Raw genomic sequence first — 27,345 nt, 5'->3', positions numbered from 1 at the left:
AAAGGGAAACCGCTGGTGTACAACGGTCCACGGCATGACGTCCGTTTCTGTGGGTAGACAACTTATGGTAAATGATGTGGCAGGTGCACGCCATGTTCCCTGATGAAGGATGTTATGGAGAATTAATGAGAGTACAACTGGGGGTTGTATCACACCATTTTCTGTGAGAAAGATGTGTTGTTTAGTGGTGCAGTGCACTCTAATCAAGGCTTGTAAAGGCCATTTGAGGACACACTGATGTTGCTCTAATGTCCAAAGGCATATCTTTTATATATTTTGATATCAAATTAGGATAATTTCTCAGAATTTTAAAACATCAGTGATTGGAGGATATAAAACATGTTTCATTCAAGCTCAAGCAATTATTTGTTTATTTCAAGAAATTATTTGACAAAGGATTGCTTTAACAGTGCATTGCTATCATAAAACAAACATAACAAGAATGCGTATAATTTAAAACTGCATCAACATTATTTCAAGTAATCCCACACTCACTTAGTGACAAAAGAGTAATACACAGAGAGAGACACTTAGATTTCATTGAATCCCCTGCAAAAACCACACGAGCTTGTGTAACGTTGTTGGGCAACAACACTTACAATCATCTCTGACAATGACAAGAACTGTCAGGTAGATGATTAAGCAATGTTTGTAAAATCAAATCAAATCTGTCTAATGCACAGTGGTCTTACTTTTGAAGGGTTTAGGAGAATTACACATGCACGTGAAGATGCTGTCTTCAGAAATTTTCAGAAAAGTTAATTTAGAATTGGTTAAATTTAAGCATATACAGACTTAAACCTTTGGGACTTTTTGTTTCTGCATCCATTTGTGCAGTGTTAAGGATCTTTAAATCTACGATACAACAAGGTCTCCTTAAAATCCTTTTCCGTCTCACAAAGCTGAGTGCAAATCTTATTACGCACAGGCTTGCTTAAGGTTTCTGTGTGCGCTTCAGTCTATTCACTCACAGTTTAGACTATACAATGACTTCAGAGCATCTACATTCAAACCCACTACACATCTTCTGACTTTATATTGAGTTTTCAAGATCTCTTTTTCAGGTGTTACGTACATTTATTCAAAGGTCCAGTGAGCAGAGCCGTAGCCACAACTTTAGAAATACTGAAGCCATAAGTAAGTCCCCCCTCACCCAGAAAAGTCTGACCACATAGGCCTACCAAAAATTAAGTCTCAAATTTGAAATTAACTATCCTCAGCCCCCCAACAGTGATTGTTCAATACAGCTTCACAGCTGTTATAGCAACCTGTCAAGCTTTGGATGTCACTACATGCTGAAGATGTGCATATGGGGCTGTAGTGATACAGCTGCAAACATTAGCATGGCTAGCTGACTAGCTCACTACCAACAGTAGAAACTTTGCACTATCTTCAAAGACATGGGGTTAATTACATTCTTCAGTGGGGTCAAAGGTTAGGTCAAAAAATCTGCTGTAGACAGGGGTTAGTAGTAACATTAGCTTGCACCAACTAGTTACAGCTGATAAAAAGTGGTAGAGACAGTTGTTATTTCAGCCGGCTAAAGTCCCAAGATGTCTGCCAGAGGTGAGAAGCTGCTTTTTAGGAGAAACCAAGAGGATATGACCTCAGTGTCCTCAAAGGTAGCTACAGCCCTGCCAGTGTTTTATACTTTCCCCCTTCACAATTTTACAGTGTGAAACTATAAAAGAAACCCCCTAACACTTCATTTGCAAATGTTCTAAATGTGACTTTTTTCACAAATGGTAACCTTTTTAGCCAATTTTTGAATCAACAAGGAGGCATTTGACTTTGCGTATTTAAGGCCCGCCTAGACGCTGATAATGAATCTGATGCCCAAAATGAGACACAAACGTGGTTCTAGATACTGGACTCCCCAGGTGCTCCCTCCTCAGCTCCCTGCAGGTGCCGCTGTGACAGGATGTGTTTGAGAGTGTCTAACTCCTGTGTCAGCTGCCCTATCCTCATCTGCAGCTTCTGGTTTTCCTCCTGCAGCTGCATGGCCCTCTGCTGGGTCAGCAGGATCCTCCTGCGGGCCTTGTCTCGGCTCTTCCTCACAGCGATGTTGTTCCTCTCACGTCGCTGGCGGTACTCATCACTGTCCTTGCTGATGCTCCTCTTGTTTACCGGGGCACGCAGAGTTGGCAGGAGGAAGGAGGAGAAGTCCTGAAGGTCAGACACACAAGTGTGTTTAGGTTGTGGGGAAGCAGGATGAGAGGGGTGTCAGAAAATGTTGAAGAATTACTTATAATCTAACCACAAATGAAAGATGGATCACACACACATTAACACACACCTGCTGAGTGTTGGCGTGGCTCTGATGGTGGTTTGTGCTCCCAGCACTGGAGGTGTTGCTGAGACAGGAAGACGTGTACGGCAGGTAAGGCAGACCCATCATCTGCTCAGCCACTCTGTCGTCACTGCCCCCTCTCATCATTCCCTGAGACTGGCTGTACAATATCATGTCCATCTGAGACATCTGATTGGTCGATGTGGTAGGGTTCAGGGTCTGGGTGTGGGCCTGACCCGGGTATGAGGTTGCCCACTCCTGGATGACAGACGACACCCTGGAATCAGACATCTGGAGGGGTTCGGATACAGAAAAAGATAAGGTTTATATTAAGTTTAATTTTGTTGTTTTAAATTGAAAAGGTGCACACAAAGAACCACACATACAACACACAAACAAACAACTCTGACGGCTACAAAAGTAACATACAGGGAAAAGAAATATATAAAGAACAACCAGTGTTGGAAATGTTTTTTTTTAAATGTAATAGGCTACAGATGAATAGTTTCCCTGTTAAAAATATAATATGTAACTATTGTATTTACTTCATCACAGTAAGGTGAATTATTACATTTAATAGTTTTAGATTTTTTTTTATTACTTTTCTAACAAATGTTTTAAACTGGGCTAAAAAATGTCACAAAAAGCCAAAAAGCCACAGAACCACAAAATGAATGTTCAGTCTACATGCAAACATTTTACTGAAAGAATATATTTGGATGTAACCTCTTTGTAATCACCAATGTTTTGTTTAGTTACTGTAACTTATTACATATTATTTTTCAGTAACTTTAACCAATTACAATTACATTATTAAGCAATTTAATTACATGTAACTAGTAATTTCCCAATATTGAGAACAACAGCAGTGGAAGAAGTACTTTGATCCTATACTTCAGTAAAAGTAGAAATACTGTTACAAATAAAAGTCCTTCATTCAAAAGCTTACTCAAGTAAAAGTTCATAAGTATTCGCAACAACATATACTTGAAGTACCACAAGTAAAAGTACTCATCATGCAGAATGCCTCATTTCAGAATAAAATAAGATAGTTATTATATCACTGGATCATAATCAGTGATGCACTGATGTGTAAATGTCACTAATGGTGCAGCTGGTAAAGATATGTACTGCTGGGTATCTTAATTCATAAAAGTAAATTATAATTTATAAAATGATTTATATTTTGTACTAATAATCTGATGCTGCAATGTAACAAGTAACTAATACTGTCAAATAAATGCAGTGGAGTAAAAAGTACAATATTGACCTCCAAAATGTAAATGTAGTAGAGTAACAGTATAAAACAGCTTTAAATGGAAATACTAGAAAAAGTATCTCAAAATCATAACTGAGTACAATACTTAAGTAAATGTACTTAGTTACATTGTACCACTAAGTAAACAAGACACAAGAGGCAAACATATTAAACTAACAACATAATTAGTGCTAATTCCACCGCCATCTCTAACAGTAAAAGGCTGCTTAGATGTTATTGTCCTGGTAATTATAATTAAAAATCATATATCCTAATTTAACCTCCTGAAAAACCTCATTGTACTGTTTAGTGTGAACTTTTACTTTTCTACTTTTCTAACTTCTACTTGAGTAAGAATGCAGGACTTTTATTCATAACAGAGTATTGTTAATTGAAATAACACAAAATGAAACGTTACAATTTAAGTGACGAGCACAGTAACAGCACATTAGAGCTGAGACAATTAGACGATTCATCAATCAGTCAGTTGAGAGAAATTGAATCAGCAACATTTTTGTTTATTAATTAATCTCTGAAGTCGTTTCATGATGAAAAATAAAAATATTTACTGGCTCCAGCCTCACAAATGTCAATATTTGTTGGTTTTGTTAGTCTCCTCTGATCGTAAACTTCAGGTTTTTAGGTTTTGGACTGTTGCTCAAACAAAACAAGCTATTCAAAATCAAACAAGTATGCCTGGAGTGTGAGGTACATTTTTATTACTTTCTGACATTTTACAGACCATACAATTAATTAATTGAGACAATAATCAGCACATTAATTGACTATTAAAGTAATTGTTAGATGTAGCCCCAAGATAACGCAAAATATACCATGTACAGCAAAGTCAAAAATAAATTGCAGTCTACTGGAAAATGACTTCTAATGATCTGCAGTTTCTCACACACACACACACACACACACACTAATTAAGTATGATGTGACTCACCATTATTTAGCTCTCCTCAAACTCTCTGAATATTCTTCAGGTTCCTCTGAAAGTTTGACTGAAAATGGTCTGAGAGACAGGAGACAGACAGGTACCACCTCTGTCTGATCTCACCATCACTTCTTCTTCCTCTCTCTCTCTCTCACCCACACACACACACACACACACACACACACACACACACACACACACACACACACACAGAAAGAAAAGACAAAAAAGTGACAAAGAAAGCTCAAGGAAAATGAGATAGAGTTAATAAATCTACGGATTATGTGTGGTTTCACAACTATAAAATTGTCATCTTAATTATTTTTAAGACTAATTCTGGGACAAGAAAAGTTTTTAGTACCATGTCACATTAGATAATAAAGTATTTAATTATTTAATAGCTTCCCGTCTTTTCTTTTAGCTCTTTTTATTAGTTTAACCATTGACTGAATTTAACGCTGCTATATTGTCGCAAACTGAACAAGCTGTATGCCGTTTGTCCCTCTGCGACTTCCGTACGTTACACTGAAATCGAAATGGCTGCCCCTGTTGACAACGTGAGTTTAGCTTCGCTAGCTGCTAGTTAATATAACAGTTATTAAATCTTTCTGCATTGTATTTTAATATAAACAAACTATTCCGTCGAATTAACGTGTATTCTGAAACTGTGTTTTATAAGTGAAATTGATGAAAGCGAGTAATAATAGTATGTTTTTAATTACTTAAGCTAGCCTGTTAGCCACTAGCTAACTTTACTTATTTTACTGTAGGTGAATGGTGTTAGCAGTTTTGCAATGTATTTATGTTTCTTTTCCGACAGGATTTAATTGAAAGGGATTTGCCCACAGCTGTACAGCTGCTGAGTAATCTCACAGAGCAGGTAAGAAATATGTGTCATATATTATTGTTGTATTTGTATTGTAAATGTATAGATGTATTGTAATAATATTAAGCTACTTCTGTAGATATGACTATGCAGAAATATTAATAAGAGCACTTATATCTCATGGTGACATATTACAGAATAATATTATCATAATCCTGTTGTTGTATTATGTATCTTTGGTGATTGATCATCGAATGATTATGTTTCTCGTGTTGGTGAATGTGTCATGCTCACTTTAATCACAGCTTGTGTGGATGTGAGTCTTCACAGCTGAAACCTTTTGTGCTCTTCTGTTCAGGTGGCCTCAGTTACAAGTCATGTCCATGAGCTGATAACAAAAGTCAAAGATGGAGCATTCAAGACATCAAAGGTGAGTCAGGACTTGATTATGGTTGTTATTAAAAAGGCTGAGTTAAGAAAACGTTGGGGAAGCACATGTTCACTGCATGTCTGCAGGTTTCGGTCCTTTGATTAACTACAAATTTAATAGTGAATTTCTACAACTCAAGAACAAAATTCACCAAGGCAGGTCCTGGCTACTACTTAAATTCCTTGCACCTGTTCTGTTTCACTATTTCAGATAGTAGCTGAACCTTTCATTGTCTGCTAAACGTCCCAGTCTGCCTGTCATTACTGCTAAATATCGAGCACAGTATGAGTTTGCAAAGAAGGTGTTTGTTAAAGGCTTTTAAACAACATATGAGAGTGTTGTTATCTGTCAATCTATGTTCTGACACATGTGGATGCAGCACAATGTGTTCCTTGCTTTGCGCTTTTCTCCTGCCTCTGTGTAACATGAATTGTGGCCAGGTGATCCAGATTTCTAATTTTTATATTTCCTGTTTTATTTTGTGCATATGTTACATTAAAATGGGCTACTTGAAACTAAATAACAGAAGGCATGTATAACTGACAACTTGAAATTAATAAAAATGTCTAATGTAAAAAAAAATCTTCTCTAGTTTGAAACAAACTAAGGAATCATTGTTCCAGGTGTGGTTTAGACAAACAGCCCTCTCTGAATCACTCTCCATCTTCTCTCCTTGCAGGGTTTGTCTTTCCTGGATCTTCGCTATCACCTGCTGCTCTTCTACCTTCAAGACCTCACTCACCTGATCAGCATTAAAACAGAAGGAGGCAAAATAAAAGACAGTGAAGCCTTGAACAGACTGGTCACAATCAGGACGGTGAGATGATTACAGAAACAGGCCACTAATAATAAACCTTTTTATCCCTCATGAGGTAACATCTCATTGCTTTTTTTTCTTCCTGTTTTAAGGTCTTGGAGAAAATGCGACCGCTAGACCACAAACTGAAGTACCAGATTGATAAACTGGTGCGCACAGCTGTCACCGGCAGTTTAGGTAAAACTTGTTTTGTGTTGATTGTGATGAATGCATCCACCAATGGTCTGACTTCCTTCCCGTCATGTTTCAGTGTATAACAATGTCTTTTGTTGATTTCAGCTGAGAATGATCCACTGCAGCTGCGTCCTAATCCTGAGAATCTCATCAGCAAAGTAATGTTGTCATTTTAACCCCTTTTTTATGTGGGTGGTACAGTTTATCATGATTTATCCTTACTGATTGCTGTAAGACATTTAATAAGTGAGGTCATCTTTGATTTATTCATGAAGGGTAAAAAATACTGCACATGCAGTATTTATAACTGTCTGACTGACTTTCCTTCTTTGCTTCATCAACCAGTTGAGCGAATCTGAGGAGTCTGAGGGTGAAGCTGACAAACAGACAGAAAAGAAAGCAGCCCACTCTAGTGGCAGGAAATATGTACCGCCAAAGATTGCCCCAGTGCATTATGGTAATGTCATTTGTCTTTTTAATCAGGTTTTGTTTCATTGCCTGTCCTGAACATACTGAACACGTCCACCATTAGTCATTTGATTAAACAGAATAGATTTTCTTTTTTGGTGTTTTTGTGGAAGTTAATTACAACAGTTTATTTTGGTGCAGGTAGTTGCTTTCCATGTGGTTCATGTGTATCAAAATAAAGATCCCGCATATTCCCATCTCACCCCTGTGTCCTCCAGACGGTGACATGACAGAAGCAGACAGGAAGAAGGCTCAGTCAGAGCGTCAGCGGCGAGCTGCCCTCAGAAGCTCTGTGATCCAGGAGCTGAGACAGCAGTACAGCGACGCTCCAGAGGAGATCAGGGACAGACGAGACTTCCAGAGCGAGCGGGAGAGCCGTGAAGAGCTACACAGGTGTTTACTTTGTTTGAACAGGGAGACACACGAAGGCTGGTTGGATGATACGCAGGATGATTAGATGTAGTGAAAGACTGGGATTACATCCATTGCTTAAATATCTGATGAGGATATAAAGGAGTGTGTAACATGTTGCATGGGATACGTTTTACAGATATCAGTTTCCATCAACAACTTTATTTTTCTTTATAGGAAAAACTATGAGGAGTCGATGATGGTGCGTCTTAACATGCCACAACGTCAGAAGAACTCAAAGAAAAGAGGCATGATGTCCATGTCCAACCAGCTGAGCGGTATCACACACTTCAGTGACATCTCAGCACTGACAGGCGGCGAGGGTGGACAGGTGAGCTTATAGTGACATTTTTTCACCAGGAAGGGGTCATAGTTCAGTCATACCCCTTCTCAACCAAATTAGCTCTGGATCTTGAACCAGTTTCTTCCAGGATACTTGGATTTCCACCAGTTTTAAGCAGACTTATTGTAATCAAGGATGTGTCATTCATGGAGGTGTTGCACAGTTCACACCAGAATTAAACAGTCATAGCATAGTCAAGGTTTTTAAGTTGTGCCATATATTTATGCAGGCAACAAAATATTAACATGGAGGCTCTGTAGTCTGAATCGGCGTGAACCAAGATGGCAGCACACTTTATTATTTTTTATTTTGTCCATGGCAGTGCATCACAGCTTTATACATTCCATTTTTACCTTTCACAATAAATGCACAACTTGAATTTACTCAGAGCACCTTACTAAGAGGCAAGATGGCGGATTGCACTGATTGTATTGAAGAGGCTTTCGCACACCAGGATAATCAGCTTCTGTCACCAGGTGCGTTGGCACAGCAGAAAGTGCCTAACATGGAAAGGATTGCCCGCACACTGACTTGCACCTACACAGCAATGGTTTTTAATGAAGCAACCTTTCAGCCCACTGGACCTTTATCAAGCATGAAGCAGTAGTTGAAATGACTTACTTAAATAGAGGGAGTAGGTCAGAGTTAACCAATCACAGTTTAGCATGTGTCATTAACAGAAAGAGGTTACAGCTTGTAACAGTTAGTAAATGAACACACCCCAATGGAGCAGTACAAGCACCTCGAACACAGAAGTCATCATTGTAGATGTAAGATAAGAATACAGATTACCTGAGAGCTTTTACTGTTTTTGCAGGGTTTTTTTTTTTAGTCCAAAAATGGACCAACAGTTAATGATAAGAGGACGTAGAAAACTATTATGTACAAGATATCCTCTCTTTGCAACTTGGGGAATATCACACACCCACTGATGTCGTCATGGTTCCAACTTAAGGTCCAGGAAAACTTGCAATTTTTTGGTTCCAGCAGGGAAGCAACAATTTGTGGTGGAAATGCTCTGAACGGTTCAAAATTAGATGTAAAAATTGGAATGGGACCTGTTCCATGTCGGTGGAAAGGGGGTATCACTGAGTTACAGGAGAGGCCGAGGTTGAAACACTGCTGTTGGCAGAAATCTGAGTTTCTAGTCCAGATATGAAGATCTATGTAAATCCCCCTTCAGAATGCCTTTGGAGATTAATCTGGTTCAGATAAAGTAGGGAATTTGGACTCTAATCAAGCAGTAGACACTAGCGGAGTCTGGACTCAACAGAACACAGTGATTTATATTGACTATTATTCAATTTGGGCTGCCACCAACACCTAATTAATGTTGCACACAACACTTTTGTTGAGTTTTGAAGGCGTCTGGCATGTTGCACCTGAAGTGCTCATACGTTTGTGTATCTTGGTGACTCATTTGTCTGGTCCTGCTCTGCAGTGCTGTTGGCGACAGCTACACTTATATTAATGTCTACACAGGTTTGGCATGTCATCCCTCTCTGTTTCCTGTCTCAATTCACTGCTGTCATAAAGTGTACTAATGAGTTTGAGTAATGACCGGCCAACCTCACGCTGCTCACAGATGTGGAAAATTCATTCAGCTCCATGTATTTGGAAAATCCATGTGCTATGTTTAGATTTTGAACTGGACAACATGAGAAGCCACTAAGCGGTGTGGCTAACAGGCTCATCTCTGTCAGCTGTGAATGTGAGCATTGCGTTGTTTTTATTTAGATCACATTCATGTGGTCTCTGGTTCTGACACATTGTTTTTATTGGTGCAGGACGGGGATCACTCTCGCTCCAAGAAAAAGAAGAAACTCATGAAGAAGAAAACCAAAAGAAGAGGTGAGGACATCCAAATACACCTAACAGTACAAATTAATTTCCTGACATGTCTTAAAAAAGCAAACAGAAAAGCACATTAGGGTCAATTAACTTAAAGTCCTACTTTGTCATAAAACTACTCCAGTATTAACTGTGTCTTGAATGTGTGTTTGGCGTGACACGACTGTGTAATTGATGTAGATTTGTCAGTTTGCAGAAAACTTTTTCAAACCATATGTTCATAAAATATAATTCAGTTGTGATTTAAAAAAAAAAATCACCTATATGTTGTGAAATTGAAAAGCAGCAATCGGTGTATTTGAATCCTGTTTCATATGAATAATCGTTCATATTCTTCTCTGCAGCTTTTAAGAAGCACAGATAGACCTCAAACTTGATGTGCCCCAATGCGAGACCAGATGATGACATAACGAGGATTTCTCAACAACAGCCATCTTTGTTTTCATTTTTACTTCGATGTTATGAGGATTTTGTCACCAATTGTACTACAGTAATAAATCCACCACCGTGTCTGCATCGTACTGTGTAACTTTGTCATTCTGTTTGTGGAATAAACATTCATTGTTGACTCATGTCAAGTTTTATTTATCTCCATTAGAGGGCAGTCACATTGCCTCCTTGCCAAACAGACCATAAATTTTGGATGAGTTTCAAAATTCCCCGTGCCATCTAATGAACCCTCTGCTGGCAGAGGCTTGGAAATGTAGAGGACATTTAAGGACACACTAACAGATATTAGTAGATGACAAGCAGTTGCTTGAGAAGCAGCCAGATGCTGATTCAGGGCCTAATCACAACCTCATGCACAATGCAAATGAATGTTTAAGTAGTGTGACTGGCTTAGATACATACAGTATGCTGCACATGTATTCCTATAGACCTTTTTCACATCACAGTAGGAAAAACTGTAAATGAGTGGCTGACTTTTATTTACCTGGAAAGCTAAGTGATTATACAGTTTGATCAGTATGTCATACAGCATTAAACCTGAGTTTACCTCCCAGAAAGAAGTTCTCATGTGTCAATACATTAAAATATTAACAGCTTGGCCAGTATTACAAATCAATACAATTTGCTCTGAGCATTTATTCCATTAGGATAGTCAGTGATTGACTACTTTGCTGATATGATTCATTCTGAAATTATAAACCCCAACCACATGATATTGCCACTTAGGCATACAGTACATTTTTTGTGATTTTATTAGACCATCACTTAACCTGTATAATAAATAAATATAAATATCACTCAATGCATATAATAAATACGTGAAATATCACTTAGCCTTTATTATAAATAATCACTTAACTTGTATTTAAAAAACGTCACTTTAGCTGTATGTTAAGTCAATATAACCTGTATAGTAAACAAACAAAAAATAAACATCACTTGGCCAGATCAGAGGGAGCAGGACAGGATAAGCCAGAACAAACTCACACAGACACCATCTCATTTTTACACAATGTCTTTATTTTTTTTTTTTTTCTCTAATTACAGACTCATGGGTTAAAAATAAAAATAAAAAAAGCAAAACATTTGATCAAACCCACTCCCCCTTTCAAAAAAAAAAAAAAAAAAAAGTCTCCACACAAACCCCACCCTTGACTTTCCCCACCCTAAAATAACAGCTCCGGCCCACTCCATTTATTAAATTAATAATCAATGCCGTTAGCTCATCAGCCTTCCTCAGACAAGCCGTGACTGCACTGCGCGTAGTCAGAGAAAGGGGGCGCATTAAGGTCCGCACTGTACACCCCAAAAAACACCCTCATCTCTGGTCCTGCCTTCCTCACTCTCACGCAAACTTGCCTGCCTGCCACTCAGCTATGTTGGCTTCAGTTCTCTGTATATAAATCATGTGTTGGATTGGCTGCCTGTTAAGTGCCGTGTGTACTGCAGTGTGCTGTGGTGTATGTTGAACAGGTGTGTGTGTGTGTGTGTGTGTGTGTGTGTCGTACGTGTGTGTGAGTGAGTTGAAGTGTGAAAGGGACTAAAAGCATCATCAGCGTTTGCTGTTGTAGTAAATGCCCCCTGTGGCGGGCCTGTGGTCACCCTGCCCCCCTCCCCCGCCCCCCCACACGGACAGGATGGGGTGAGTGTGCATAGCGGGAGCAGAGAGAGAGAGAGACGCTGCGGAGACAGTGGGGGGGGCCGGCGCCACCTGGGGAGGGGTCGTCAGCCTCCACTGGTCCTGAAACCTGAAACGACAAGAAGTGGTCTAATATACAGAGAGAGGACGGGGGAGGGGAGGGGGAGAGACGGGAGACAAGGAGCACAGAGGAAGAGAGGGGAGGGAGGGGGGTAAAGGGGGGTGGGAGGGAGGGGGGTAGGAGAGGAGGGGGGTATGGAGGGGTTGCACGAAATAAAAACATTGATGCCTGTCAAAAGAACAAAACGAGCTGTGGCCATGCCTGAGTTGGAGGTGACAGGTATGGACGAGCGGCGGGGAGGTGGCAGCAGGAAGAACCCCGCCCACGAGAAACAAAAAGAAAAATCTATGCATGTACAATCCCACTGAACACTGAAGGTCCATCACTGTCCAGAAAAAAAAAAAAAAAAAAAAAAACACAATCCATGGTGTGATGAGCCAAAGAGGAGGAGGGGAGAGAAAGCATGAGTTATAAAATGCAGCGAGGGTAGGGGTGGGAGGCAGAGAACGGCGGACACAAAAGGGGTTGAGGGAGGGGTGGGGAGGTAATGATATACTCCAAACCACAAACTTAAAACACAACAAATACTCTGGCTAGTGGAAGTTTCACATATGTACGGTACATTAAAAACAAAACAAAAAAATTAAACAGTATCTTTTCTTGTTGCCATTTCCCCTCATGTTTTTTTTTTCTTGTTTAGGTGGTGGTGGAGGGTGAGTGGGTGGGCTGTGTTGGTGATGGTGTGAAAGCAGGTGGTCACAGCCAGACCAAAGGAGACACATCTGCAGCCTGAGATACCACCATCCTTTCTCTTTTTTTTTTTTTTTTGCCCCCTTCCCGCCCCTCAGAACCAACAAAAAAACAGAAATCTGCCACCATATTCTTTCCCCAATGGCCAACTTATACCTTACCAGGGGTGACCGCATCAACCTCCGCACACGCACGCTCACACACACACTGCGGCCAGTCAGTCTCTCTGTCCAGGAGAAGTTTTTTTTTTTTTTTTTCCTTTTTTGTCTTTTTTCTCTCTTCTGGGATTCTCTTCTTTTATTGTTGGGGAAGGGGAGGACTTTTTTCATTGTGTGTTTTTTTTTTTTTTAAATGGGAACAGAGAGGGGAGAGGGTTGATAGTAAGGGAGTGTTGGGGAGGGAGGGGTGTTTAGTAAGGGGAATACCACGATGTTGTTCGCCCTCGGCCCCTGGAAAAGAGAGAGAAAAAGAGGGTGAGTTTTTTTTCTGGTTGGCTTAAGAAGACACCAATTTCCTGGTGTGATATAATATATGTGTGTGTGATTGTGGCCACTGAGAAAGGGTCTGCAAACTGAAGGGGAAAGAATGTGTTTATATATATATATATATATATATCAAAATGAATGACAGTGTGTTTAGGACAGTGTTCACAGATAACTAAATCGACATACCATCTTAACGGTATTGGGCCTTTGATCTCACAAGGTGTTGTGTTGCAACAAATCAATCTGGAAGAATAGACTACAGTGCTGAAAGAAGCTGAAAGCAGCTTTGTCAAGACAGGAAAAGTGTTTCATTTCCAGATATTGGAATAATGATTAGTGTGTGGGTGTGAGGGGACAGCAAAGGCACTCTCTCTCCCTCTTTCTCTCTCTCTCTGTCTCTCTCTGTGAGAGCCGCCTCTGGGGTCACTGTGGGGAAAGACCTTGAGGACAAACAGCACCACACATATACCCCCAGCAAGACAGTGCAAAGACACACACACACACACACACACACACACACACACACACACACACACACACACACACACACACACACACACCCACACACACACACACACACTTGACAGTTTGGGGGACAGGACTCACAACTGCACCGTTATTATACACTCAAACACTGCCTGACAAATACACAAAGCCAGACAGCAGCAAACCTTCCACACATCATCGTCTCCTCTTCCTCACATACACACATCGTTCAGTGGCAACAAACACAAAAAAAAATGTCACACTGGGACTGAAGCCAGTGGTTGTCAGGCTAGATGCTGAGGTCAGGCTGCAGTAATGAACCCTCGTTTCTGGGAGTGAGCGCTGTAGAGGCGAATCTGGGTTGGAGTATGTTTGTGTGTGTTTGTGGGGGTTCATGTACATGCAAGGACATACACTCTACATAAGCACAGAAAAGCAAAAAGGTTCTTCCACATCACGAGTACAGTGTGTGTGTGTGTGTGTGTGTGTGTGTGTGTGTGTCTTCTGGCTCACATCAAAATCTTGGCTTTTCACCATGCCAACTTGGGAAGATGATGATAACAATGTTAATGGATGCAATACCAGAGAAAATGCTTTCTGCAGCCAGAGGCCAATTTCTTAAGTGCATGTAAACATGAATGACTCTTTGTTCACAGGCTTTCAGTCAGGGTGCAAGGATTTGAGTGCAAGACAAATGCCACTGTTTGGCTGTGTTGTCCTTTAATACTATTAAATCCTGGCAGACGGCGTACTGTAGCCTGCACAGAAAACACTCGCTGTGGCCTTGATGAATCTTAACTTCTTATAAACAAAGCCAAGCAACACTTTTAATGAAACATATCTCTTGGACTGTGATTGCATGGCCACAGCCAAGCATGGAAATCTTCCCAAGCACACAACGGGTCAATGCAAAGATCTTGTGTTTTTCTTCACCATGGATGTGTTCCAACGACAAGACAAGGCACAAGTGAAAAGTGTTTTTTGGTTCAGATCTGAGCCTGATTCTGTTCAACTGTAGCAGACTTAAGTATACTAGTGATGAATTCCTAATGTAGCAGCCCTTCTGCTCTCCTCTGTGAGAAGTGATCAAGGCCGTTTCATGTGGAACAACTCTCTGCATGCTATTCTCTGTGGCTGATTAGAACATATTAACCAATGCTGTTAGATAATGGGAAGATACACTATGCGGATATCAGGAATACTCAAGAGGGTGTTTTCTATGATTACAAGCAGTCAGAGTGAAATTACTATTGGCAACAAAAATAAATTTCATGACCTTGGAACAGCCAGGTTCAGTCCAACTGACTGCAAATTACATTCAATACATGTAACTGGTACTTTGTGTGTGTGTGTGTGTGTGTGTGTGTGTGTGTGTGTGTGTGTGTGGGGGGGGGGTATGTTTTTTGCTATTGTGTTGAATGGGGTGTCAACAGAATTCATTATCGCCACATCACTGCAAATCAGTCAGAGAACTTAAAAGTTAAAGGATCACAACAAGTCTTACCTACGCACACAAAAGAACTTAAAGGATTTAAAGTCAAATGCAAATAATGTTCATAGTCTTTAAGCTAATAAACTACCCATTACTATATTTTCAGCTTCTGCAGGCTTTATTTAATGTCAACAACCCCTCAGCTTCTCCCCAAGTCTTTGTGTGCCTTGTCCTGCAGCTCAGGCCAAAACCCAGTGAGTAAACTGGCAGGGTTAGGGTTTCTTGGTATGTGTGGGAGTGGCTGGGGTAAGCACACAGAGTGATTAGAGAGATTCTGACCTTGAGGTTCAGACACTTTCTCACACAATGGAATGAATAGAGATGTAACCCTTTCTTGTGGTTATTTAAAGGGAGCCTCGATGAAATGGGAATTCACTGCACAAATACTCGAGTCAAGAGCAAGGGCAAAAATGAAACAAGAGAAACACACAAGATAAAATGGAAAAAACGGGGGCTTGTCAGAGAAACTTGGCAAACTGTTGAATCGCTGAAATAGAGGCCTCTGTATGAAGGTTTTTAGACTCTTTCCAAAATAAGTTCTGCAACATCTTTCTTCTGAAAAATGTTCTTTGTTGAACATTAAGTATTAAGCAACAGTCACAGCCTAAAGGTTCCAGATGCTTTGCGGGGATGATCAAATCAGAATCTCTCATACTCAAAGCTCAGTGCGTGTGTGGGGAAGTTGGCATGCTGATCAACACGTTTGGCACCACACCTCCTTTGTCAGTCTCAACAGAAAAAAAAAAACAAGATGGCTCCACGGGGCTTATATGGAGTTACCAGTGAGATTCTTTGTAGCCTTGATGTCTCACTGCCTACAAGAGCTAGCCACAGTTTACACAAAGGGACAGTAGACTCGGTTGTTCAATTATGCTCAAATCAACCTCTCAGGTTGTTTTGTTGCATCATCTTATTTATTTATAAAAACTGTGCAGCTTTTCTTAATAACGAACTGCCTAGAGCATTTAACATTTTAATTTATAGTGACAAACCCCGTGTGGCCTTGCAGTAGAAACTAGACTACAAAAGACTCACTGGGCCCCACTGCAGAGCTCCGAATTAAAGCCCATCAAAACACCGTATGTAGAAAGCCACCACAATCCCAGTGCACAACACTCTGATCAACACCAGGCTTATTCTCTTTGTTAATATGGGTTACAGTAATTAGACAGGAGATGGAGCATCAAACGCAACTGCCACAATGCCGCAGTAGAGCAACGCAATGCTCCAGGTCACTGTACTGACCACCAAAAAGCCCATAACACTACGTTATGCAAAGTGGTTTGCACTTTCCCCCCGCCATAAGAGGTCCAATTAAAAATGACATCCCAATCTTTCCAATGAACAACATTTAGAACAGATGCTGGAGCTTTGCACCAGTACCGTTCTGTTATCATTAAGTTGCAGGAGAGTGCATTGGCACTGACCTTAACATGGTTCTAATTAATGCCTGGGAAGAACAAACTGATGTGCACCAAGTATGTCTGCCCCAGTTGAAATGGTTATATGTGATGTGGCATGCAATGAGCCCCTCAGTCCAACAACTGATGTGATTTCTGACCCAACAACATGGCTTGTTTGAGTGGCATGTACCTGAGGTTCTAATACAGTCTCTAAATCTTAATAAAGTAAATAGCAGGATGCAATATAATTTGAGTTCTAACAAATTTCAAATTCATTGTTTATATCATGATTTAAGGAACTGGCTGTACCATTTTCACTGCACACAAAATTCACTCCAATACAACAAAGACCGATAAAATTTATAACAACTGGAGTACTACGTAATTCTTTAAGAACAGCTGCTAAGTCTGGCTGGTCATCACAGTCTGCCTTGTTTGTCCTGTCCTTTCCATTTCAGAGCAAACACTGAGTGAGGTGCAGTGCATGCAGGTGCAGTGTTCTCCCACGGTGTCAGAAATGAGGCGTCTTGGCGTCAGCTCACCTGAAGGCCCGTCCTCTGCCTCTGGGTGGTGTGTAGCCACTGTAGTAGCGTGCACGCGATGAGAAGCTTCCTCCCCGTGACCGGAACCGAGCCCGTGGAAAGCCGCGGTCTGTGGTGCTGATGCCTGGTCTGTTTGTTCTCTTAGCGCCCACCTGAGGAGCGGGAATCACACAAGAGACACGTACATAAACTAACACCCAGTCTTGCGGCACTCCTCTAAAAAGCTTTTATGTTTTAAAGAAAACTGCTTAAATTCTTAGTTTTAAGTCTGAGATTTTGTAAACTCATCCATCCCATATCTGTAACCTCTTATCCTATTCAAGGTTGTGGGGGGTGGAGCCTATTCCGCAGACTATCACAGGGCGGACACATCAAGTGCATTCCATTTGCACGGGGGAGTCTGAACTTCTGATTTCCCAGTCAGCCCTTTTGTCTTACTTTTATCTCATTAAAACAGTCATACACGCAGTACTGTTCAACATCTATCTGTAGACATGTTGCCAGTGTTTGTATGCACAAATTACAGCGTAACACGTTATCAACTGGTATTGCTAACAATGGCTAAGCTGGCTTGAGTCAGTGTTGCCAACAAAATCTTGATTTGCGACCTGTTTTACCGGAATGAAGTCAACGCGGGTGTGATGATTTGATGATTGTGAAGACACACAACCATTCGCACTTGCGGGCAGTTAGAGTCAAAAGTTAACAAGCATGTCTTTGAATGGTGGGAGGAAGGCAAACTTGGAAAACTCCACACAGAAAGGCCCAAGCAAACTTGGAAACCACTTGCTGTGAAGCGACAGTGCTCAGTCCGCACCACCGTGCTGCCAGATTGAGTGAATCATATATTTCAGTTAAGAAATACACTTATCATATAGGTTTCTGTGAATGAGATTGTATCAGTGGTTATAGTCCTTTGCCACATTGACAAAAGCCTACCAAACCCAACTGCACCCGTGTCAATATTAGGAAAACTTTGACCAGAGAACAAGAAATAATCTTTAAACAAACTAGAGAGCGCCTTGTTGAAACACAAAACAGCTCTGTAAAGCAACAACAAAGATGGTAAGACATGTAACCATATTTCTCAAGAGGCACAAAGGAGACTCTACCCATTCAGACAGACAATCGAGACAAACCCACCACACTTTCCCAGAACTGTCAGAGTGATCAAAGTAGTTTCTGCCACTCCTAGCATCAGCTAAATTAAGCCAACAGTGCTTATTCTAAAACTAGTTTGTTGCGGTAGTCACAATGATTATTTTGGTTCTTTTCAGTTCATTCTGTAAATGCACCAATATTCTGGGTTCAATGGTCATGAGGAATAATCTTGGTTATACTTCTGACTGAAGCCTCCTGCCCACTGGACCAAAACCCCCCCCCCAAAAAAAACCAAAAAAAACAAACAAACAAAAAAAAAAACAGCAATTGGAGAGGAGCCTACTGCCTACTTTTAGCAGGTTTTCCGATGTTTTCAAAAACCTAAAAATAGGTGCCTAATTTTTATGAGAAAAGGGCATAAGAGAAAATTTAACACCCAGGTCATCCTTGACTTATTTCCTCTCACACTGGTGTTACCTTTCTTGTCTTTCTAACCTACGTCTGCTGAAGTGTCATTCTAAGAACCCTTCTGTTGAAAAACTGGAGGAAAATAAAAAGAAACACGTCTTACCTTTATCTGCCTTCCTCTGAAAAGGGACTCGTCCAAAGCCATGGCTGTCCTAACAGACTCTTTGTCTGCAAACTCAATATAGGCAAACCTAAACAAGAAAAACAAAACAAAACAAAAAAGAATCAGTTAAGTAAATGTTGAAAACTTACTTCTGCCCAATCTTCTCTAGGATGAACAGCAGAACAAATTCAATGAGCCTCAAGTGTCCGTACTTGAATATATGTCTATTACAACACCAATCCTACATCAGAGAAGATCTTGGTACAGTATGTATGTAGTGACAGTCAAGTCAAAAATCTCCTTAAATCTCACTACATTTATATGGTACCAAACTTCTTATATAAATCACGCTATGAGGGAAGGGGAGAGAGAAGAAAGACAATGTGTGTAACCCTAGGTCTATATCATGGGAGTCACAACATCTCAAAGGTCTCATCTTTACATCCTCACACAAACAAACTAGGTTTGGAGGACTCTGAGGATCCTTAGGTTACTTACCCAGGGTTAAGACTGGTCAATATATCAAAAGTGTATACAGCAGACGTGTTTCCTTTTCCTGGTATTAAAAGCAGCGTTACAGTAACGTGATGTAGTTTTGTGAACCTATCAGACGGTTCTGTTATTTGCCTTTATCCTCTAGGATAATATATCTCTATTACTGATGATTAATTATCAAAATCTCATTGTGTAAATATTTTGTAAAAGCACCAATAGTCAATGCTATAATATCATCACGATATATGGTCAAAAATATTGTGATGTTTAATTTTCTTCACATCGCCGAGCCCTACCCAGGGTTAATGCACAATTCGTTTATGTCCAATACATTTCTATCACACAATTACAGCAGTACTCAAATGCAAATAAAAAGCAGTCGCACACAGACAATGACAGCATCTCGATTGACATCTTAATTAAATATTTTAAGAGGATCACATATCTAAACGGTTTTTAAAAATCTATTCCCCTAAAGGTGAATAATTTAGCCTGCAAAATGTTGAAAGCCATTTCTGGTGGGATTTAAGGCCACATTTATTTAGCTATACAGAAGATTATGTGCTGACATTAACGGATACCAGCCTTTTTTTTTTTATTCTGGAAAAATGAAACCAGAAATCAATTACAGTTCAAATCTGGTCCAAGGCAACCATTACTGTTAAGCCCTGTTCTTTTTTTTTCGTTTTTTTTTTTTTTTTAAAAAAAAAAACAACAGCAACTGAAAGCAAGCATTCAGTTTTAGTGACTTTTCATCATTTTTAATGATGCTTAATAAAAATCTGTCCACCCACAGTTCCATTTTGTCTTATTTCTCTGCCAACAGTATCACTGTGGTATATTTGCTAAACAAGACATTGATAACTTGCCATCCACCCCTCCACTGATTCATCCATTGCATAGTGAAAAGATACAGTATGATGGTGGTTTATTACCCTTTGGGATGCCCTGTGTATTTGTCACATAGGATAGTGACTCTGTTTACTGAACCGCAGCCATGAAAGTGGGCCTCAAGCTCTTCTGCCGTGGCACCGTAGTCCACCTGAAGACAAGAGAGGATAAAACATTAGACATCAAGAGCACTGCATCACTAATACCAGAGCATTTTAAAAAAATAAATAAATAAAAATCAAGATTTCATTTTTCATGCGCTTAAACTTTTACTATGACATTGTGTTTGTCTATGAGGCACATCCACACATCATGGACCAGGAACTGAAGTTAGATTTTTATGTCATTTAGAATGTGCTAAATTAGACAGACTGAAAAGAAAACAGCATTGCATACATTTTACGAATGGGCGCATTAAAAAAATGTAAAAAAGAAAAATTATAGACACAGGCAGAACTAGAAACAAAATTGTTAAGTGCAGTGGCTATAAAAAGTATTTACCTCCTTGGAGTCTCACAACATTTAATCACAGAACATGCAGATGAATTAGGACAAAATGATTTAAAATCTTTCAACAAAATGTTCTAAATGGAGCCCAAATATAAAACAGGGCCTGGTACAACAATGTAATACAAATTTAAGTAAAACTGCATGTCCTATAGAGTTCTGTAAGGTTGATCCTAAAAATATGCCACAGCTTCTATTTTTTCCCTTTGACAGCTGTCCTAAAAAAAAGTGTCTGTGTGAAAAGGGCACAAGTGTGAGCGTGAGGCAACTCTGAAGGAGCAACCGAGCTCCGTGGCTGAGCCTAAAGACACTAAGAATAAAACAATTGCTGCGCAGGTGCTTCACCATTCACAGCTTTATTGCAGAACAGCAGAGAGAAAGCCATTGCTTGCCAACAGACCCACAGGAGACTCAGAGTGGAAGACCCAAACGATGCACTCGGGACCCATTTGCCAGCAAGACCACAACCAAAACATAATGGCGAAGCTACAAAGTAATGAAACTGTTAAGTTAAGTATATTTAAAGGGGGCTCTAAATACTGAAAAATAACATTATTACATTCCTGGAAAGACCACATGTGCAATCAAGCATTTGTTGCAGGAAACATTACTTTTAACTAACAGCCAACGTGTTAGTTCACAGAGCCTGGGTGGTATTGCAAAGAAGAATAGGGGAACTGCAGTGTCCAGCTGCACAATGCTGATACTAACCCAGACTAAGGTTTTACGGGTACTTCGTGGTTCTGTTTCAAACTTTTCTTAAAGGTTTATTTTCTCTGACACCATCCCAAAACTTGCAACAAGAAACAAGTACTCACGTTTCCGACATAAATAGATCTGCCATCTGCTTCCATCTTTTCCTCGATGGACATGATGACGGGGCCAACTGCGCACGGGGAGAGAGAAAACACATCTCAATGAGCAACAAAATATTTCAACCAAAAACAGAATATTCCAAACTGTTATTTTTCAAACAGCATGTTGTAAAATAAAGTGTATCCATCTACATATGAAGCTGAGCTGAGAGAGGGTGCCTTGGTGTTGGATAATTGTTCAATTAAAAATGGATTAACTGAATTTTTATGCGTGCTTCAAAATTACTATTATAATTTCATAATTATTATTATTGTATTGTTAAATTAACTGTGAAGTCATAACACAAACCTGCATTTTTTAAACTAATGACCAACTTTAGAATTATATGACTTATTCTAACCTCTAACTAACTTTTAAAGCAACTGTCTATTTTTGGAACACCAGCACAAAGATTCACTATTGACAAAGATGTAGATGGTTTTCCAAGCACTACACCTGAACTCATATTAATGTACACTTTAGTAATAGAATTGTTGGTTGTTGTGTTTCTTTTTTTTTACTTTGTGAGGTTAAACTTGTTTATATTCTTCCTTGATTATATGATCTGAGAAAGAGAGAAGGGGAGATGGGCAACGTTGACAGATGGGGAGAAAGGAGAGGTCTCTCCTTCATAAAAACGTACCTGGTGGGGGGCTGAGATTCATCTGTTTCTCCACCTCGTTCTGGAGCTCCTTCAGCTTCTCTGCCTCTTCCTCCATCTCTCTCACCCGCGCTTTGATTGCCTCCAGCTCCTGTGACACAGACACAAATTCCATTAGAGGTGTCACTCCATCATGAGCACAATACAACTCACTGAAACATTAACAGGGTTCCTGCAGCTCAAGGCAAGCTAGACTTTCTGATGCCACCTGGAATTAAATCTAAGACCGATTTTACACTTAACAGAGACACAGGGGGAGGGAGAAAAACATAAATCAACATTAATTACAGGAGGTTGGGATAGTTATGCACAAATGCTTACTGTAACAAAAAACATGAGTTTTTTGTCTTGTGGTGGAGACAAGGACTGAATAGTACTGTGAAATACCTGGTGTTTGTTGGCAAGCTTTCTGGGTGATTTTGTGTTTCTCACTCTGCATAACGAGTTCGACTGCCTTGATTTTCATCGTGCTGAGTATGCAAACTTTTTGCATAAAATACACAGAGCCTCATATGCATTGCCTTGGACTGCTTTCAGCCATGCCACAAAACACTGGTTACATAGCCAGTCTTAGATGAATTTCACTTCCCCCTGTCGTCCTGGGTACAGTGACAGCTAGCTAGCAGGCAGTTGATCCTCTGTTTTGAGCATCTCAGCCAGAAACAAAATGACTGTTGCTGATTCTGAATCTGTGTGATGTTAATGCGAGAGGCATTTGCTAAGTTATTGAAAAAACAAATGTGAAAGGATTTTGAGATTTTACAAAGCAACGTTGTAAAAAAAAGTATGAAACCCTACTTCCCATGTCTTACCATTTATAAGATACTTTAGAAAGATTGATTCAAGACATTTTAATACCACTTAGGGTGTAAAATTAACTTCTTTTGTCCATCAGCCAAATGGCAAATGGTTTTTTTCAACCCCTCGGCAGATTACCATTGTTCTTCCGGCTGGTAAATGAAGCAAATCTACCACCCATTTGCATATTTACCAGCATTTGATTAGTGGACAAATAGTGATAACTTTGTAACCTGATACCAATTAAGGCCTTATTTTTAAATTGATTCATTTAATGCCTTTTAAGAGATTTTCAGGATCCACAGAACCCTGATTAATCAACGGCGTCAAATCTAGCCACGAAAATGTAATCAAACAATTCTGGCCATAACACCCCTCTGACAACACCAGGGAAGATGGCAGAGTAGCAAGGAGATGCCGAGCCTGTGAAAGTGATGGTGCCGTCATAACATGACCTCTATCCAAAGAGAAGCATGTGTGTGTGCTGTTTCTGCCCATATTTTAAAAAAAAAAAAAAAAAAACCCCACACACTGGGACTACTTCCATCTCAAATTGTCTTGTCTGTCTGGTCCTGAACCTGCATCCTAGTTGCAATGCCTTTCATCCCCCACATTTGTACACAGTGTTTTCTAACATACAGCCCAGATTTGGCCGTAAATGCCTCCTACAACTCTAACACTGACCTTAAAGCTATTTAAAATGTGCCTCAGCAGGCCATGATATGCTTGAGTAGTATTCACAATATAACGGATACAAACAAAACTGATGAATCAGTAAGGCACAATAAGTTCACGTTTCCTGTCACGTCTCAATGACTATAAAGCCAATGCTTGGAGAAAACATTAAAAACAGATACAAGAGAGAATGCACATGAAAAGTAAAAACATTTGTAACACAAGTAGCCTAATTTCAAGACATAACAGCAAACCCTAACCATGTACATACACACATGACACAAATGTAAATATAATGCGCATATTTCTCTGTTATTAGTACAATATTTCTGGCTGCCATCACTATGGGCCCATGCACCTGCTAGGCATTTGCTATTAATTTATTTTGACACTGAACATGTCAATAAATAATCTGTAAAATAATCAATGAGGAAATTGATTTGCTGCAGCTCTACTACAGCTGAAATTCAATTAAGAGCCTTTTTGGAAACACAATTGGAAATGTATCTGGGGCAGTGATGAAGAACAGGTCTGAGGATAGACGACACACTGAAACCCACAAAACAATCACTGCAAAATTAAATATTCCCATAGTGAACAGAGATGGCTGTGTCCTCACGTGGGAGCGGACCCTCCTGTCTGACAGTGGTGCACTGCAGCACAGTGGGAGTCATTCCAGCTCCATCCAGGGCTGTTGCCCGTGCTGACAGGATTTGTAATGTAAAGGCTCTTTGTACAACTGGGTGCAGTGACACAGACACACCATATTAAATTCAGGTCTTCTCACCAGGGAGATAGAGGGGGTGGGGGTACTGCACAGTGACATACTGCATGTGATAATGATGGCACCATCATTTCTCAGCCCTACAACCTTAAGCTACATGCATCGTGGTGCATGTCGAGATCATGTCAAAAGAAAGCAAACCACGTTCACAGCAACACGGTTAAAAAACAAGTCATCCGTCACGTTGTAGCTCTTTTTTGTCGCATATTCAGTGCATGCTCTTCCACTCCCCTCCCTTCTCTCATTCTCCTTGCTCTAACAAAACATTTAAGGATGCAAACCCAGCCCCTCAAATACCGCAACCCCCAGCTTCTGCGTTGTATGCCGCGCTCTCACTGCCCGGCAGACAGTACTACAACCTAAAAACCCACCTGGGCATGCTGCATAGACATTATCAGGAATATGCACGAGTGTGCAGGTGATGGGAAATTAAAATTAGGCCGAGTAAAGCTGGTTGTGCATCTTGAACCATCATACAGCAAATCCTATGTCCCACCGATGAGCGATACCAACCATCGTCCAACATAAATGACAAAGATGATCAGGTGTACGTCTGCCATCTCCACCCTAGCTTTGTTAAAACCAGCTAGCTTGTTAGCATGTCGAATGCCTAATATGGCGTTGTGTCAAACTAGCTAGCAGGCTAATCGTAGTTTACGGTGCAAATTTTACATCTAATCTCGTGACTGGTGATTACGGCTGATATATTCTTTGGTCATTTTAGCTGCAGCCATTGATGCTGGTGGTGTCGATTAGCTAACGTTAGCCTGCCGAGGCTCGGTCATTTACATGTCCACACACCGGTGCTTTAAATGCAGCAGCAGCCAGCATAACGGTGGAGGTAAATGTAATAAAACGTGTAATTACCGTAAGTAGGTCGCCTTCTCAAGCAGGTAGACTCGCACAGCGGCGGCTAATGGCGGCGGCCTGTCCTACCCTCGCCCCTGACTGTCTCCTGCATCTCCGTCTCGCATTTTTTTGAGACGAGGATTTTCCCCCCCAACAGCTCGTGCTGCTCCCTGGCGCAGAGAAACTGGCGCCGCTGTTGCGCCAAGATGGCTGCCGACACCACGCATGTCACCACCCATTTCTACTGCACTGCGTGAACCACAATGGCGGTTAATATCGACCTGGCGATAGCAGTAACGCACACGGCATGTGACTCAAGATTTGTGGGGAAAATAATCAACACACGGTTTGCCTGCTTCAACTAACTACTCCGCTTTAGCCATAACGTATCCTGGTATTTATATTGGCTCTCACAGCTGAAACAATGCCCTTCACTTACCGGGTCTTCAATTGCGGCCTCTCCTTCTTCTAACCCCGGTTCCTCGTCACCAACACCCGGGTCTTCCAGCTCAGGATGTCCGGGGTCTGAATCTAGTAGGGATTCCTCCGCCAGTCCGTTACCGAACTCCGCCATCGCCCTGTTCCAACTGTACCGACGCGCCTCGTGGCCAAACCAACGTTGCAGGCCCCTACTCACACACAAGGGGGTAGAGTGAGCGGGGCGGCGAAAAGAAAAAAACGGCGGAAAACGCCGCTTACTAAAGTTAAAATGGGGAATAAAATGCTAGCTACAGTTCCAGCCAGTACTCAAACAGCATACCGCGATGAACAAGAACTGCTGTTTCACTCGCTACCTTTAAGCAATGGTCCAAATGTACGACAGGGAACCTAGTTTATTTACTTAAATGAGTGTATAAAAAAGGCGAGGACTCTACGCGAGAGCGGCGGCGTCCCTTCAGTTCAGAAATGGAAGCTGGGGGCGGAGTCATGTAGCACTGCGGGCGTAAAACTCGCAATCCTATTCGTCAACGGATGATTCTAGACAAACCTCTTCGGTGTCTCCTGCGTTCCTATTGGATGATAGTGCAGGACTTTCCGGTTCCCAAATCGCATGCGTGCTTTTGATTAGATTGCGTTCCTGTCAATCATATCGTCAGTGGTAAGTAAACTGGCAAAGCCAATTGTTTAGCAAATTAATTCCAGGCACATTTGAGTGTGTTGTATAAATTGTCTCCCACAGTGTGACCTGAGTGACCTTTATTTAAAACATGCCACTCAAGTAAAACCTTAGATTTATATAGTGTTCATATTAATAATATAAACCCTTGTTAGACACAAAGAAAGTACACACTAATGCCCCAGTGTCACTGCAATCAGACACATATCATTCAATTGGTAAATAAATTTATTTGACACATGAAATCATAAAAACGTTTTCAGTGAAATATAGTGGCTGTCAATTCTGTCAGTTTTTAGTAGTAGTAATAATAAATAACAGGGTGTCTACATGTATCAGTTAAATGTAATACTTTTCAACACCCTTTCAAAACACATTTAACCAAGTTCAGGAAAGATTTTCATACAAATCATGTTTTACTTATTTAAGCATAGCAGGTAAGCATTGCGGGTAAGTAGTGGTCTTGTGCAGAGGTAGATGTTATGCATGAATATGGTTATTAGAGTGAGTTAAGTCAATCTACATTTTGCCAACAGGTAAGTGCAAGTATGAAGTAAAATGACCGTGTTATAGTTTTTTTAAAGATTTGTAGCGTTAGAATTGTGGACTTTTCCAAAGAAAAGCTTCACTCATTTTCACAAAAAGAAATTAAAAGATGCATAAATGAAATTAGAAAAAATGTTTGTAGCAGTTAAGACCTCACAACTTCAAGTATAAGACAATTTAATGACATTGAAGGCTTTATTCTTAAAAGATGTTTCAAGACATTTTTAAGGACCTGCAGACACTGAATAAATGTCAATGTTTAGAATAAGGCAGGATCATCATTAAGTATCCTTGTGGCTTGAGGGTAGATGTTCATCAGAGCCTCTCGGTGTAACTGGTACCTTCTCCCTTATCTCAACAGGATGAAAAGACAGTTATC

At 40.4% G+C, this 27,345-nt stretch overlaps 3 protein-coding genes across 5 annotated transcripts; 1 reads left to right on the top strand and 2 right to left on the bottom strand.

Moving 5' to 3' along the window:
- Positions 1–342: 342 nt before the first annotated feature.
- On the bottom strand, positions 343–4,589 carry cebp1 (CCAAT/enhancer binding protein (C/EBP) 1). Its single transcript, XM_049565652.1, has 3 exons — positions 4,498–4,589; positions 2,297–2,581; positions 343–2,166 (listed from the first exon to the last, which is right to left on the bottom strand). The coding sequence occupies exons 1-3, from the start codon at positions 4,498–4,500 to the stop codon at positions 1,861–1,863; spliced, it is 594 nt and encodes a 197-aa protein (XP_049421609.1). The 5' UTR covers positions 4,501–4,589; the 3' UTR covers positions 343–1,860.
- Positions 4,590–5,004: 415 nt separating this feature from the next.
- On the top strand, positions 5,005–10,376 carry ngdn (neuroguidin, EIF4E binding protein). The gene is made up of 11 exons (XM_049565651.1): positions 5,005–5,045; positions 5,309–5,368; positions 5,673–5,744; positions 6,424–6,561; positions 6,654–6,738; positions 6,841–6,893; positions 7,081–7,192; positions 7,422–7,596; positions 7,792–7,945; positions 9,745–9,808; positions 10,153–10,376. Exons 1-11 carry the CDS (start codon positions 5,025–5,027, stop codon positions 10,170–10,172), a joined length of 954 nt encoding a protein of 317 aa, XP_049421608.1. The 5' UTR covers positions 5,005–5,024; the 3' UTR covers positions 10,173–10,376.
- A 1,021-nt stretch (positions 10,377–11,397) lies between these two features.
- pabpn1 (poly(A) binding protein, nuclear 1) lies at positions 11,398–26,230 on the bottom strand. Of its 3 annotated transcripts, none has more exons than XM_049564821.1 (7): positions 25,322–25,486; positions 22,180–22,288; positions 21,500–21,567; positions 20,219–20,325; positions 18,789–18,876; positions 17,117–17,268; positions 11,398–12,006 (listed from the first exon to the last, which is right to left on the bottom strand). In XM_049564821.1, exons 2-7 carry the CDS (start codon positions 22,253–22,255, stop codon positions 11,811–11,813), a joined length of 687 nt encoding a protein of 228 aa, XP_049420778.1. In that variant the 5' UTR covers positions 22,256–22,288; positions 25,322–25,486; the 3' UTR covers positions 11,398–11,810. The 3 variants fall into 3 exon arrangements, with proteins under 3 accessions (XP_049420778.1, XP_049420776.1, XP_049420777.1); XM_049564819.1 differs by lacking the exon at positions 25,322–25,486 and adding an exon at positions 25,743–26,230 and having other exon boundaries at positions 11,399–12,006; XM_049564820.1 differs by lacking the exons at positions 11,398–12,006; positions 25,322–25,486 and adding exons at positions 12,569–13,157; positions 25,743–26,228.
- Positions 26,231–27,345: the final 1,115 nt, after the last annotated feature.

This window comes from Epinephelus fuscoguttatus, linkage group LG21 (genome assembly GCF_011397635.1).
Source record: "Epinephelus fuscoguttatus linkage group LG21, E.fuscoguttatus.final_Chr_v1".
NCBI lineage: Eukaryota > Metazoa > Chordata > Actinopteri > Perciformes > Serranidae > Epinephelus > Epinephelus fuscoguttatus.
The sequence above is the reverse complement of the archived record's forward strand: the minus strand, read 5'-3'. Positions and strand labels throughout refer to the sequence as shown.

Bases quoted from the DNA above. Each gene is read 5' to 3' on its own strand.
- cebp1 (XM_049565652.1), bottom strand. The intron at 2,167-2,296 runs GTGTGTGTTAAT...TCTGACCTTCAG, and splicing joins GCCACGCCAACACTCAGCAG to GACTTCTCCTCCTTCCTCCT.
- ngdn (XM_049565651.1), top strand. From the start codon at position 5,025: ATGGCTGCCCCTGTTGACAAC. The intron at 5,369-5,672 runs GTAAGAAATATG...TCTTCTGTTCAG, and splicing joins TGAGTAATCTCACAGAGCAG to GTGGCCTCAGTTACAAGTCA. The intron at 9,809-10,152 runs GTGAGGACATCC...TCTTCTCTGCAG, and splicing joins GAAGAAAACCAAAAGAAGAG to CTTTTAAGAAGCACAGATAG.
- pabpn1 (XM_049564819.1), bottom strand. From the start codon at position 25,877: ATGGCGGAGTTCGGTAACGGACTGGCGGAGGAATCCCTACTAGATTCA. The intron at 21,568-22,179 runs GTACGTTTTTAT...CCCCGTGCGCAG, and splicing joins GAATCTCAGCCCCCCACCAG to TTGGCCCCGTCATCATGTCC. The intron at 18,877-20,218 runs GTAATAAACCAC...TTTCTTGTTTAG, and splicing joins TACACAGGGCATCCCAAAGG to GTTTGCCTATATTGAGTTTG.